General features: G+C 45.2%; 4 protein-coding genes across 4 annotated transcripts; 1 reads left to right on the forward strand and 3 right to left on the reverse strand.

The window, feature by feature from the left end:
* Positions 1 to 3,600: 3,600 nt before the first annotated feature.
* Positions 3,601 to 7,338, reverse strand: CPAR01_10623 (uncharacterized protein; the record flags this gene model as incomplete). The annotated part of the gene is made up of 4 exons (XM_060494883.1): positions 3,601 to 5,278; positions 5,342 to 5,966; positions 6,020 to 6,638; positions 6,694 to 7,338. The coding sequence occupies 4 exons, from the start codon at positions 7,336 to 7,338 to the stop codon at positions 3,601 to 3,603; spliced, it is 3,567 nt and encodes a 1,188-aa protein (XP_060347065.1).
* A 1,421-nt stretch (positions 7,339 to 8,759) lies between these two features.
* CPAR01_10624 (uncharacterized protein) lies at positions 8,760 to 9,443 on the forward strand (the record flags this gene model as incomplete). The annotated part of the gene is made up of 1 exon (XM_060494884.1): positions 8,760 to 9,443. The coding sequence occupies one exon, from the start codon at positions 8,760 to 8,762 to the stop codon at positions 9,441 to 9,443; it is 684 nt and encodes a 227-aa protein (XP_060347066.1).
* A 2,149-nt stretch (positions 9,444 to 11,592) lies between these two features.
* CPAR01_10625 (uncharacterized protein) lies at positions 11,593 to 12,330 on the reverse strand (the record flags this gene model as incomplete). The annotated part of the gene is made up of 2 exons (XM_060494885.1): positions 11,593 to 11,731; positions 11,789 to 12,330. 2 exons carry the CDS (start codon positions 12,328 to 12,330, stop codon positions 11,593 to 11,595), a joined length of 681 nt encoding a protein of 226 aa, XP_060347067.1.
* A 1,439-nt stretch (positions 12,331 to 13,769) lies between these two features.
* CPAR01_10626 (uncharacterized protein) lies at positions 13,770 to 14,159 on the reverse strand (the record flags this gene model as incomplete). Its single annotated transcript, XM_060494886.1, has 1 exon — positions 13,770 to 14,159. The coding sequence occupies one exon, from the start codon at positions 14,157 to 14,159 to the stop codon at positions 13,770 to 13,772; it is 390 nt and encodes a 129-aa protein (XP_060347068.1).
* Between the last annotated feature and the right edge of the window lie 43 nt (positions 14,160 to 14,202).

A 14,202-nucleotide genomic window follows, 5' to 3' on the forward strand; every position in this document is an offset into this window, starting at 1 on the left:
TGTTGAATGATGTTGCTGTTGTTGTTACGTGTTGATATAAAGTGGAGAGCTAACCCCGAAACCCACCAAAACCTCCCCCTCCAACGCCTTGTGTAAAACTACCTACCTTGCGTAACGATATCCTGTTACCTGTGAAAAGGGAAACAATGCGGTCTTGAGCGATCCGTGTTTGTAGAATTGAAATCGTAAAACAAAAACATTTTCAAAATCGCGTGTTTTGCAGGAGGGGAGGAGCATGTTGTCTTTTTAAATGACCCCGCCATTTCACATGTGATGTAATCCCGTACCCCGCACATCGCGCAACCGCGCGCCGCATGGCTGTGAAGACGACGTCTCACCGTTCAGACGAGAGGATTCATCTCGCCTGCGTGTGCTTGAGCGCAGCATCGTCTCAAAATCTCCAGACGACGTGTGTCGTCTGTGGAAGTTCGGGTGTGTAAGGTAGAGTACGGAGTGTGCACGGTCAACACTGAAGGCTACTTTTTTTGACATGTATTTCTTGTTAGTGACCGTGAGACACACTCCCAGGGAGTTTGTTCGCCAATCAGTCGAGTCACGAGGTTATGGCAAAGTACTGGTGCACGTCGGGTTTGAGTTTCGTGATACTGTACGAGTTGCCGAATCGGGACGGGTTTTGCTCTGGTCCAGTCATACCATTGGTTGGGCCGCTGGCAATCACCTCAAGTGAACAGGGCAAAGACAACAGTCACTGGTAACCACTACATCCTAAGTAACCGTTAACATCGCCGTCTGAACATGAGTATTATGTAAGAAATGATGCAGAGAGGAATGATAGCTGAGAAGAGAAATCGCGGTAAGGCGCACGGTAATAAAAGTACAGGACAACCCTGGTAGGTTCATAACATTAAGAGATCGTGTATAAAATTCGTAGATCTCTAGGTAGTTCACATTCAGTATAGATCTTAGTCCTTTAATAAGATACATTACTATTTAAACTAGGTTTATATCTTTTAATAAACTAACTAATATCTCTTTTAATCTTTCTAAATTTATAACTAATAAACTAAATTTATTATACTTTATTTTTATATTAATATTACTAATATATTAAAGTATTTAAAATATAAATATAAATACTTATTATTAATTATAATTAGAATATACTTTAAATATCCCTTTAGGGTCCGGTCCGCCTCATTAGGGGCCATCTTCGCCTTTATAAGCAAGCTAGTTTATCAGGGTTAATATTAAATATCTTTATTACGTACTTTAATAAAACTTTATAACTAACTATAGCCGGCCGTAGCCGTTACTAAATAAAATAACCCTGCTATTATAATATATTAATTACCCTTTTAATAACTAAATATTACCCCTTATTTTCTCCCTTTATTTTATTTAATAATAACCTCTCTTTATTAATATTCTTATTTAATACGCGTATTTATACTCTTTTTAAGCTCTTAATTATATTATTAAATCTAAACTTATTTATATTATTTTATTATATTAAAAGGGCGCTAATAAGGGTAATACTTATTATAATATATCTATCTATTTTTTTATAAGTTAATATTATAAATATAGTATTTATTAAAATAGTTTTTTATAGCTCGGGATCGTTTAGTATAATATTTATAAAATTGAACTTTTAGTTATTAAAGAAGCTTTAATGTTTAACGAGTTATTAATAGTATCTTAGTATTTTAATAAAATATATTTAAAATAAATAGTTAAATAGTAATAGTAATAATAACGGCAAGAGAAGCGTTTTTAATTTTAATAAAAAAATAAAGTAATATATATATAAAGTTAAAAATACTAAGGTAAATATCGTAAGGTCGGTATTATTCTTAACGATAGTAACGAGGGTATCTCTAATACTATATTATTATAAGCTACTATTACTTAAAAAGGCTATAAACTTAGCTAAGTAAGTAGCTTATAAAGTAGTAGTATTAAGCGCTTAATATTACCGTTAATAATTCGTAGTTATAAACTTTATAAAAAAAAAAGTTAAAAAAAATCTAAAAAAATTATTTATTAAGATAATAAGAGTATTTATTAATACTATATATTAATATTATATAATTAATATTAAAAACCGCCCGAGTAGTTAATAAAAGTAAAATATATAAAAAAAAAATACTTTAAATATTTCTATATATTTATAATTATATTATAATATAATAATTAAAATTAGTTTAAAAGATTTCTAAGCTTTGAACTAATAATATTATTTATATTTAATATATAATTTAATTATTAATTAGAAAAAGATAATATAATTAATAAAAATTTAAATTTTTTTAATAATAATTATATTATTTTAGTTATAATGCATAGCTAATACTCTATTTATATAAAATATATTTAACCCCCTAACGAAGTAATCCGCCGGGGCCGTACCGTGTATTACGTATTAGGGAAAACTAGGTATATTACGCTCTATACCTAATTACTAATTAAAATAGCTCCCGACCTTCTACCGCCCGTCTAAAGGGCGAGCTATACCTACTCTAACGTATATAAGACCTCCTAGTACTAGCCCGCGTAGGCAGCTAGATCCCGTATTATATACTCCTTCTTATTAAAAGTTAGGGGGCCCCTTATATATTCCCTTATACCTATAATATAGCCCGTATCGGAGGGATTTCTAGCTCCGTAAAATATAATTTCTAAGCTAGCGTTAATATATTAGATTTTAATATCCGTACCGGCCTGGCTATTTACGGCGTTCGTACTATTGCCTAGCTAGATTCCGCACCGCTAGAAAGTACTACGCTACTCCTTAGGCATGCCTACGTTAGCTACGATAGCTAGGGCGTCGAGGGGGCCTAGTAGGTTCTTAACGAGTAGTAGTTTATATATTAATAAGTTTATTTAATAAATTTATTTAATTTAAATAGAGCTTTAGGTAATATTAAAAATAATAAGGATAAAAAGAATCTTTACGAGCTCTAAGTAGCTAGATATTAGCCCTTTTAGCCCTTTTTTTAGAAACCTCTATATCGCTATTAAAGTTCAGAACCTCTATAGTTAAGGGCCGCCTCTAACCTTTATAGCTAACCTCTACTATTAACTTTTTTAGCTAGCGCTACTATAAAATAGCTTACCTATCCCGAATTATATAGTAGTTTTCGTATTAAAATCATTATATTATATTAAGCGCGTATTTAGGGCATATTACGCGTATTATATAGTTAAAAAGTATACTATATTATATAATTTCTTTTAAAAGTATAATCCCGTTAAGGTCGATCTTTTACGCCTATAAAGCTAGAAAAAAACCACTATATAAAATATATTAAAGTATAAAACTTAATAATTAAGTATTAATTATAATAAAAGTAATTATAAGCTTAATAAGGATTGAGGATTAGTAAGTTATTATTTATTAAATACGTATTTAGATATTATTATTATTAATTTTAATAATTAAAAAATTATTATTAATTTATTAAAGTTAATACGAAACTAGAGTTTATAGTTTTTAAGTTATTATTATAAATAAGTAAAAAAAGAGTAATTTACGAGGATTTCTTGAAAACTAATAGGGTTGCCTAAACACCTTTCAAGGGCGGGGCACTACTTACTTTTGTAAAATTCGTGGTTTGACAGATTGGAATTTCATGTTGACTAATATCTATTTCGGCGCCAACCGGTTGACTCCTGTAACGTTTCCATGGGTATGCCAATTTCGACGAGGTCTGGGACCGTCAAATGTTGTTGCCTTCTCAAAAAATACACTATCGTGCCCATATGCCACTGTGAAGGTTCGGGAGGATCAGAAATGAGAATCCGCGGATCGACCTTTGCTTCCTCAATCAAATAGTAAAGCATTCGTTCTGACCCTCCATTTACTGCTGCTACTAGCATGCTGTCATAAATCCCTCCATTGGAAGTGTTCATGTCATGGCCAAGTTCTTCAATGAGGACTCGGCTGCAACTTACGGCACCTAGAGAAGCTGCTCTTTCCAGAATCGATTCTTTCCTTTCCCACAGTGTAACATCAAGCCCACGTTTCAAGAGCAATTCCAGTCCGTTAACGTTGTCGGTTTCGAAAGCAGATTCAAGACAACACAAAACTCCACCGCGTTTGCAGGGAAAGTTTGGGTCCGCTTTCCAATCCAACAATGCTGAAAGGATATCAGTGGAGTAATCATTATGAACGACCATACACAGCGGTGTATGGTCTTCGTGAAGATGTGGGTTCGCTCCCCTCGAAAGCAGAAGTTCGACGGTACTGAGACTGCCACATGCGTAATGTAGTGGAGTCCCACCCTTACCACCGCTCTGCCTATCGTCCACTACGTTGATTTCTGCTCCATGATCGATAAGAAACGAACAAATGTCGTCGTTTCCACGTTCTATAGCAACGGACAAACAAGAAATCATTTGGCCAGTTGTTTTTTGATTGAAATCATACCCGATTCGATGCAGATGCTCCAGTAAGTCTGAAGACCCTAAATCGCAGGCTGCAGGGACCGGAGTGCGCCATGGCTGCAAGGCCCCATGGCTCTGCAACAGCCACTTTCTCCTCAGAGCCCCCTCGCCATCCATATCTGTTGAATATTGAAAGCTCGAAGTGTCGGCAGTATCACCAAGGCCTAGGCAATATCCTAGAACACCTGAGATTTCCTTTGTTGTTGGGCGTCGTTTGTATATCCTGCGGACAAAGTCTGGCCAGATGACGTGGGCGTAATCGGAGAAGTTTAGTTGCATCCAGTACCTGTAGTAACGATAACTCTGAAAGAATCCGGATATGGGATCTTTTCCATGAAAGTTTTGGACGACAATGTTACTTGTCTCTTCCCCATCCTCTTCCTCTCTTGGTAAGGATGCCTGTAGGAGCAACGATGTTGCAACGTACTGTTCAGTATTGTCTGTCCAGTGACTGAGCTTTTCGTCGAAGAACTCTGCAATTGAGGCATGTGAAAATTTCCATGCCAAATTCTTTGGATCTCCGATATCGTATTTTGACCTCCTTTCAGGAGTGATCAAATGACGGCAGATATTGCCTAATTCAGTCTCTGTAATGCTTTCTTCGTTTATGGCAGCCTCCATCTCCTCATGGGTCTGGCAGAACGGCAGTTTAACGACATGGAGAAGAACCTTTGTCGACATCGGTGTTTCGGCCCATTTCACCCACATAGCGGCTCTCATGAGAACCGTCAATGCGTGACCCTCTTGTCGAGAACATATCTCTTCGTACGAGGCCACAAGGCCCTCCGGAAGCTTCTTAAGTCGCTGCTTCACATCGATCTCTGTACTCAATGGCTCTAATTGATCCCACTGAAGTTGAACCCATTTGAACCTGGTCACACAGCGAACATCAGTGATTGCTTCTGGAAATTGCAGCAGTAGGGAATGGACTCACATTCCACCATGTTTCTCGAGAAGAGTCTTTCTCACAAGGGATTTGACACTCTGTCTCTTCCATATAGGGCTAAGGCCGCCTTGGCTGAGCTTGAGGTCAATGTATTTCTCGATATCTTTTTGGTTATCCGAGGTGCTGATCTGAATGCAAGATGACGTCTCCATCAACTCAAGTACATCGGTCTCTGGGCGACTGGACATGAACACTTTGACGGGCCGGTCAGAGTCTTCGACTAGCTTTCGGAAGAAGCTCACAATCTGCGTTCTTGACCTCTGATCGCATTCGTCCAGAGCATCCAGCACTAGTATAGATCGCGGGTACGTGTTAACCAAGTCGCGTACAAATTGTTGGCACTCGGAAATTTGTAAGCTTCGTCGAGACGCCGCAGCATCTTTGCAAAACATGAGAAGCTTCTTGTGCCATCGGTCGCGGTGTCGGGATACCGTTAAGAGCTGCACGATGTAGCTGCTGAGAATGGCTTTGATATCTCTCCGGTCATTCAGTGAGCGATCGCAGTAAAAGTGAGCAAAGCCTTCATCATTCTCTGGTGATCTCAAGGTATCGCCAGGGTGAGACCGATAGCGATCAATCACTTTAGAAGTCAAGAAAGACTTCCCAGATCCCACTTTTTCTACCAATTAGCACTGATTTACACGGGAAGGAGGATGTTTGGCGCACCGTGACCGTTGAGCCATAGGATTGATGACGAGCTTGGCTTTTCCCACGCAAGGAAGCTCGGATGCTGTATAAGCCATTCGCAAGTCCCCTCAGTCCGCAACTCTTTCTTGGCGACGTGAATTTCATCGACCTTGACGTCACTGATGTAGTTCATGGCATACTCTCTGTCTCGGCTTTCCATATCCTTGAAACAGTCTAGAAGTTGCACAACCCTATCGTCGATCCGTCGCAGAGGGCTGTGAAGGCTTTGCAATAGCTCGAGGTTCCTCTCTGTTGACTCACAAACGCAAGCCCCCGCGTTCTTCGACACGTCACTCTCCGCGGCCGTCAGGTCTGATAACAACGATTTTGCACGACTTGGACCAGTGAGAGCCGCGAGAAATTGCACTGCCCATGATTCTTGTCCATCAAGCTGAGTTGACGTCGAAGCTAGTAAATCCAGCGAGGCTCTGTACAGCTCAATAATAGACTTCTTCAGGAGCCTTCTCGAGGGGTTTGTCAAATTCGCGCTAGAAAGGCCGTACACAGATTCGTATATTTGACCCCGTCTGACAATGCTGAGAATGCGGTCGGCGGCACCAAAAGCAGCGGTGATTTGTTCGACTCGACTTGTTTCGGCCTGTACCGGTCAGCGAAACCCAGAAATCGACAGGAACTCGTTTGAATGAGTGTACCTGTAGGAGCACTCTGAGTGCCGACCACACCGGCGAGACTGGCGCAGGGGCGAATGGTACGCTGATGTCGCCGATCATAGTCACCCAAGCCACGACTCGATTCGCATAGTCCCTCCACAAAATGTTCCGTTCTCCGATTTTCAGTCCTGAACTGGCATCCTGGTATGTTTCTTCGCTTTGCCTGACCAGTGTCGTCAATTCTTGGACTTGGATGGTACTCGAGCGGTCGACGCCAAACTTTCCCATCCAAGACTTGGTGTCTTGATGAGTATTGTTGAGCGCCTCATGCCATAGGTCGACTGGAGCGTTTTCTGTAACGATAATAGGTTGACACTTGACAAGCTGAATGTCTGAGGAGGGCGCCTCATCATGTGCTTCGGTAGACTCTCGACTGTGTTTGCTGTCGGCGTCTGTGTTTCCGGTTCCCGCGTGTTTGGATGAGATTGACTCGGCCTTGTCGTTCGAAACGGAATCACCGGCAGACTTGGTCGGCGACTGTGGTTTTGGTTCATATGGAACGGCTGGCTTTGGCGTCGGTCCTGGTGAGGCGGAAGGCTTCTTCTTCGATCCGAGATTGAAACAAGAGATCAAGGCAGAAACGCAGCTGGTCTTTGTGCCCTCGGAGGACTTGGTTTCTGCCATCATGGGTGTATGAAACACAACTGTTCAGACACCCCAACTGGCCCACTATTGACTCTGGACCGAAAGCGTCTGCCCAGAAATGTGATGAGCTCTGTGTCAATTGACGCATCCAGTCTGTAAAATTTTGGCAGAAGTAACTCAAGATATAGGTTACGATAGAGATCGTAGCTTCATAGTATACCACAAGTATTGAAGAATTGAGGCGGAAGATAGCCGTGGCATGAGGAGAGTCCGAGGTATGTGATAGCTCGGGGATTCGCCAAAAGCCTGGGAAGACTGCGGTTAGAAAAGGGGCCATGAGGCATCCATACATGCAGGTCGCAGCGCTTAGCTGCATCATAACATGAGTCTTCCATCCAATAGTTGTACGTGAAGCCATCGACCAACATGCTTCCCGCCGATAATCACACTCTCTGATGGCGCATCGTGAGTAACTACACGCGGCTATCAATTGCCCCATTAGAGTTGCATCATGGGCGAAAGTAGTTGCGTCTTCCGAAATATGACGAAGCCAAGAATATGGTAATTCTGAGTTTCGCACACCAACGGAGATGCAAAGGAGGGGTTGATTGGACCAGGGTTCAGATCTGCAGCCTACTGATGCTGGGACTTACAGCTGTTGGTTGGGACAAGGTACACTGCAACCTGAGCTCTCATAACAAATGCCTCACGGATGAACGTCACAGCAGAATAAAGAGGCAGATGAGACACGATAAGTTGCGTCAAACCAGGTATTGAGTTGAAGCCGCAAAGCCTGATGAGCCTCACTACACTGTACTAATGACCACAGAATACTAGGGAGATAGTCTTCCGTACTATACCACGATGACCTCTGCGTCTTCACGCAACACCTTGATGGATCGAGACTCGTCAACAACCCTCCTAAAGGCTAGTGACCATTGGGATACCATTCGTCTCTGTACTTCGAGCAGAACAGAAAGAAGCTAGTAAATTTATCATATGTATTGTATATACTCCATAGTAGGCTATCACGGCATTGTTGCATGCTGTCTCCTTCACACCTAAGGCTTTAAGCATGGTGTCCGCATCCAGGCGAAGTCCGCAACGAAAGACACGTCCGACAACCTGTCTGTGTAATGAATTGATATCTGCGGAAAGGAGTATCTTACATTCTCTTCCTAAGAGTCACAAGCCTCGACGCCATTCATCAGACTAGCAAATGGAGCCACAACGTCTTCAAAGCTTGACACTGTTCTACCACGGACGTTCCTTACCGACCACATATCAAACTCTAGTTACTCGACCTTTCTCCGATACTCCAGACGTAAATATAAGTCAAGCCAAGTTTTCTGAACCCATCCCAGATTCCTATTCATTTGATCTCACTTTAAACCAATCCCAAATTACAAAACGAAAAAGAAGTACCAAACGCAGGGAAAATCTCACCACCCATGACTCACAACATGGCATCCAAAATCAGCCTCACCATACAGCGACTCGCTATGCCCCCATTCAAGGCCGCAATCACTCCAGCTACCAGACTCGGCACCCAGCAGTCACGTCTCCTGTCAACCACCGCAACCCTGAACAAGAGACTTAGCCCCTCCGAGTACCGCTGCTCCATAAGGAGAGCCTTCGAGGAACGCAAGACGCTCACCATACCAAAGCTAAGCGCCTTCACCTGGCCTCGTCAGCCGAGCGGAAAAGAAATCGTCAGATCTGGGCTCCTCAACAGAACCATTCCCATGAGAAGAGTCAAGGCTCCCAATCCGAGCGCCAACAAAGTCAACAAGACGGATCCGATGCAGAGCGCAATCATCCCCGCCTCTCCTATAAAGATATCCGCCCTCAAGAACAAGATTTCCAGCGGCTATAACGGAACTCTCAAGATGGCAGAGAAATTAAACGCCATCCCCGTCATATGGAAAGTCGCCGGCCTGACGACCCTCGCCTCCCTCGGCACCTACGGCGCCATCGCGCAATACCAGGCCATGTTGGAGGCAGAGGCCAGAAAGAAGAGAATCGCGGAGGAAGACGAGGCTTGGAGGAGATATAAACAGGAATTGTGGGAGCAAGAGCAGCCCATATCGCCTGCCTCGGGCGTGCTCAACGATGGATCGTATCCCTTTGCTTTGTTTTACCACTAGTAAGGCATGGGCGGGGTGGGTAAGTTGTGATATGGGGACGTATGAGAGGGACGTCCGCCAGAGAATCCAGGCTCGTCCTCGCTAGTTCCGTCAATTCCATATTAGATATGAGGAAATTGAAGGTCCAAATGCAAGCCATAAGTCTCGTGTGAGGTCAATGACTGTCGTCCATCTTGTTCAGGTCCTACAGTGGCAAGAGAATTTCCGACGAGCTTATCATTGAGTTTCGTTTTATGGCTGGGTCAAGTCTGAAACCGACATTATCAAAGTCAGAGCCACAGATATCCGCTCTTCTACGATTCCAAGCAGTTATGTTGTAGGTAGGACTTGATGTGTGAGGGTAGGTCCATCTTCGCTCGAGACTCTAGTCCGCAGATGTCGTCTGGTTTATCTTCCTAATTGATGAAGCAAGGAACCATTGAGACACAGTTTGCTTTCTTGTATACTAGACTGCCATCCTATTCGCCTTACAGCCAACTCTCCCGACCCTCCCCCCTGAGCAAGACTACGATACAACGCAACTGCAAGCGGATACGCCAATTGATTATCTGAACTTGCTATTCGCTGCATGATTCTCCTTCATCATTTACCCCAAGACCTATCTCATCAACCCCTCACCCACCAAAAGGTACCCAAACGTACCCTACTCCACCCATCGTCACCAACCACAACAAAACGACGATACCTTCATCAGAAGGAAATCCAATAAAAAACATACAACACCAGGTATTCGCTGGTCGTCACCGACCCAACTACTAATCCGGCCCTCATTGGCTTATCTATGGGAGAGCGGACGGGATCCCGAGTTTTCCAATGGGTATGGTCGTATGTGGTAGTCAAGCGAAGGGTAAGGGCTCATATCGTGAGATGGAGGGGGATTCTTGCGTTTGGCGGGTGACCAACACAACAACTAAAAAAAAGACTGACCATTAATTGCCTTGTAAATAAATCTGGCTGAAATCTGGAATGCCGCTTCAATTAAAAATTGGGAGGGAAGTTGTGGTGCTGGGGCAAAGATTGGGGAGCTGTTTTGATATGGCCGCATGAGGGGTGTCGTGATGATGGTTTACGCTTCACGCCTTGGACGGACACAGCACCCGTAGGTATTTCGCTGCCCTCTACCTCTACCAAATCCTTGTAAATGAATTCATTGAAAGGGACAAAATCTAAGAGAGACGCATGTATGAGCTCGAAGTATCGCAGGCGCGCCTCAACCTCCGGCGACGGCTCTGATAGTTCGCACCTTGGAGTGATATCACGTTGCAGTCTTTGAGAGTCTTTGAGCCGGATTACCGAGGGCGGAACTTAAATCCCGGGTTCGTCAACCACCACCGCAAGAACAGGAACACATTTACGAAGTATTCTAATGTTTTTTCCGTATCAATTAGTCCCATTTCAAAGGCCGCTTCAAGACACCATTCAACCCGGGAGGTGGGGGGAGTAGTCGATGGCGGATCACGGCACTTCGGCAACATTGCTATAAGGTAGACGGGCCGCAATAGCCGCTATCTCATCACCAGTCACCTTATCAGACGCCGGGAAAGTGGGCTGGAGCACTTCATCTGACTGCGTGACAAGGTTCTACTTCAACTACAATTCTTGCATGTGCAATTCCGAGAATACTGGCTTTCGAGGCGGTATTTGAGATACAGACATGGTGCGGGCATAGTACTGTGGAACGTCTCCTTCGCTCACCGCAACAGATACATGAGACCCATTTCTCAACCGTGCCTCATAGTTTGAGGTTATGGTAGTAGGTTGCAAGACTTCGGATTAAGTAGATCAGTCCATCCAAGCTTGGAGATCCTGGTTCCTCTTCGGTGTTCTGCAACCCGCCGACGCCGGCTCAAATCCAGAGCCGCCCTCTTCTCGTGAAGATTCAATGTGATTGTGAATATCCTGGCCATTTACTTGCCGCACTCAAAGTTCACAGAGATGAAAGGGCACAGATAGATTGATTGTTTGTGAGTTTTTCTTGTTTTTTAATTCATGCCGTTAACCAGCGCCGCGCTCAATACTAGTAAGAAGATGGTATCGCAATGTCTAGTAATCACATTAAAGTAGTCCGTGAGTCCTGAGACTCGTTGGCGTTGTTGTTTTCGTTTTTCTTTTTTCGTTTCCCTTCCTGGGTTAAACCATTTGCATAGAATCATGGTCTCGGTTCTTCGGCATCCTGCTCCTCCTCGTCATGGTAAGGCATCGAGTCACATCGGAACGATGGTGTTTTGCACGCCTTCTCGTCCACCTCTAGCCGGATCACTCCTTGCGGGTCATAGTGCTGGCGTACTCTGCGTTCTCTGTTAGTCGATTGCACTTTGATAGCTAGTTGACGCATGTGAACTCACCCTTGGAAGGTAGTACCGACAAACTCCAGCACCAAAAGGACGAGAACGAGGGCAATGACGGCGCCGAGAACAATCAGATCGGGGTGCTGCTCAAAGATCCTCATTGTCGGCCGGGTGATTTGCTTCCAGGACGGCAGGCGACCAGAAGGCAGCAGCTCCGCCAGGCCATCCTTGAGCGACATTGGCGTAATCGTCTCGGGGGTTCCGTCACCCACAACGTCCACCACTCTGTCCTTGCCGTGAGGTGCTGGGTGCCTTGACAGGGATTGGAGGTAACTGGTTTTCAGAGGCCGCGGTGCGGCGAGGACGATTGACGGGGGCATGTCCTCGGATGGTGTTACTGGCTCGTTGTTGAACTCGGTTTCGATGTCATAGACGTCGGAGATGGGCCGTGTGCGGTGCATAGACACGCGTGTTACCCTCGTCAGACGACGTGCCTCGGTCTTGACGTGTGAGACCATGTCTGAAATGGTTGATGGGACGGGAGCAGCCAGGCCGAACTGGGTGAAGCCCAGGGCGAAGAGTAGTGATGAAGGCTTCATTTTCTTTTGGTGATTAGGGTTGGTAATTGGTGATTGTGGTGTATACAAGAGTTGGAGTCTTGATGCGCGAAGAGATTCCGTCTTTGTCGTCGTGTCTTATCTCAATCCTGTTTGTCGAGGGTTTAGATGATGTTCAGGTATGCTCGACTGGTAAGTCTGTTTCCCACGATGTCCGTCGATGTCGAAGTAGTTCCAGCCACAAAGAAAGCCTCCTGGTTCCTTTTCTTTGCCTTTCCTCCAACGAAGCAGGTCGTCTGAGTTGATGCGACTAGCCTGTTGACTTGTGCTGGATGTGTGCTCCAAGTACTACTGCGTCTGTAACGATTCCACCAATATTCTCAAGCCAAGGCGGTGTTCGGCAATTTACGATGATTGTAAATGACCAGTAGGGGAGATGGCAGTTCAAGGTGGAGGACAGTGGTGGTGTATTAAGATGCTTGCATGAGTGCGGGGTGTGCCGAGACGTGAAGGGATATATGTCCAGGTCTGGGCAAGCCAATTTATTAGAGGAAAAGAGATCCGGTGACAGCGGCAGGGCAACCAGAGACAAGTCGAGGCGCGAAACCGAGCGCAGAAAAGTCAGCGTAATGGAGGGCGGGAAAGCTCGCAGGCGAGTGAAACAAAACAAGTAACGGGCTCTGGTGTGTTCCCAAGTTGTGAGGAATGAAGAAGATGGGATGGGGCGACTAATGGAAGATGTGAGACCCGGGGGCAGCGAGGAGGACCGGAAGGATAGACGGCTGAGAGCAGAACGGAAGAGATAGGTGTTCGTGGGATTTGACGTGCCAAGGCGAGCGAGGTCTGAAAGTAATATAGGAAGAATAAGAGACACCCTCGACTCGTCCGGAGTGAGGAGAGATGGGGTCTGATCAGAAATGGGACTGGGTATCCGTGAGTAGCTGCAAGTATGTTTGTGCAGGAGACAAGAGGCATGGGGCGGGTGAGGTGGTAATGTTATTATGTATGATCCAGAGCAGAGAGACAGAGAGAAAGGAGAGCAAACCCAACCTTTTACGCATTGGGATTAACATGACATTAGCCTCACCCAAGACGGCGGCGTCTCTGTTCGCACCTTTTGGCCCTCGCTCCGTCTTCTCTCGAGAGAGACCTAGCCAGCCCACTGCAGCCAGCCATCAAGGGCCCAGGGCCATGCTCGTGCTCCTTGTCTAAGTCTCTCTCAGATCCCCTCTGGTCTGTTCTCTGCTTTCCCTCACAAAAAGCGGGTGCTGGGGGACCGGCCGCTGTCCCCCCTCTGCCTTCGGGCGGCAGGCCAGGACCAGGATCTAGGCTCAGCCAGGGATGCAGGGATGGTCTGGACCCTGTGGGCTGCGGTGCACCCTGTTTAATGCAGCAAGCGGGTGTCTCGATTCAAACATGGTCGGCCGCAAGCTTCTTTTCTCTCCTGGACCTCGCCAGGGCCTGTCCTGTCCATTCGTACCTCAGCATAGCAGCATGCCTACTGTGGTGACTCTGGTGAGGAGGTGCGCCCAGGATCGTTTGTCTTTAAGCTCCGGCCCCCAGTGTGAAGAAGCAAGGGCGACTGGCGAGTGATTTGCTGCTGCGCTCTCTCCGAAATGGACAGATGGGATGGGATGGGATAGGCACGCACGGAAGGGCAACGGCAGCGGCACACTCGAATGATGACTGACTCTGGAGGCCTGTAACAAGAACGAGGAGAGAGCCTGCCGAGTAGCCGATCTCGAGCGCTGTGTTCTGGCGATCTTCGTTTCTTTGCATAGAGTTGATAGGCCCGCGGGCCTTGCGGCTCTGGTTCTTGTCTGCATTCTTTTCGGTACCCGGTTTGCTCGGCCCCCTCCATCATCCATCATCGGTGAAAAATGAAAAAGTGAGATGCGACATGGAGGGCCACCT

This window comes from Colletotrichum paranaense (genome assembly GCF_030867605.1).
Source record: "Colletotrichum paranaense strain IMI 384185 chromosome Unknown Scaffold_8.1, whole genome shotgun sequence".
In the NCBI taxonomy this organism is placed as follows: Eukaryota; Fungi; Ascomycota; class Sordariomycetes; order Glomerellales; family Glomerellaceae; genus Colletotrichum; species Colletotrichum paranaense.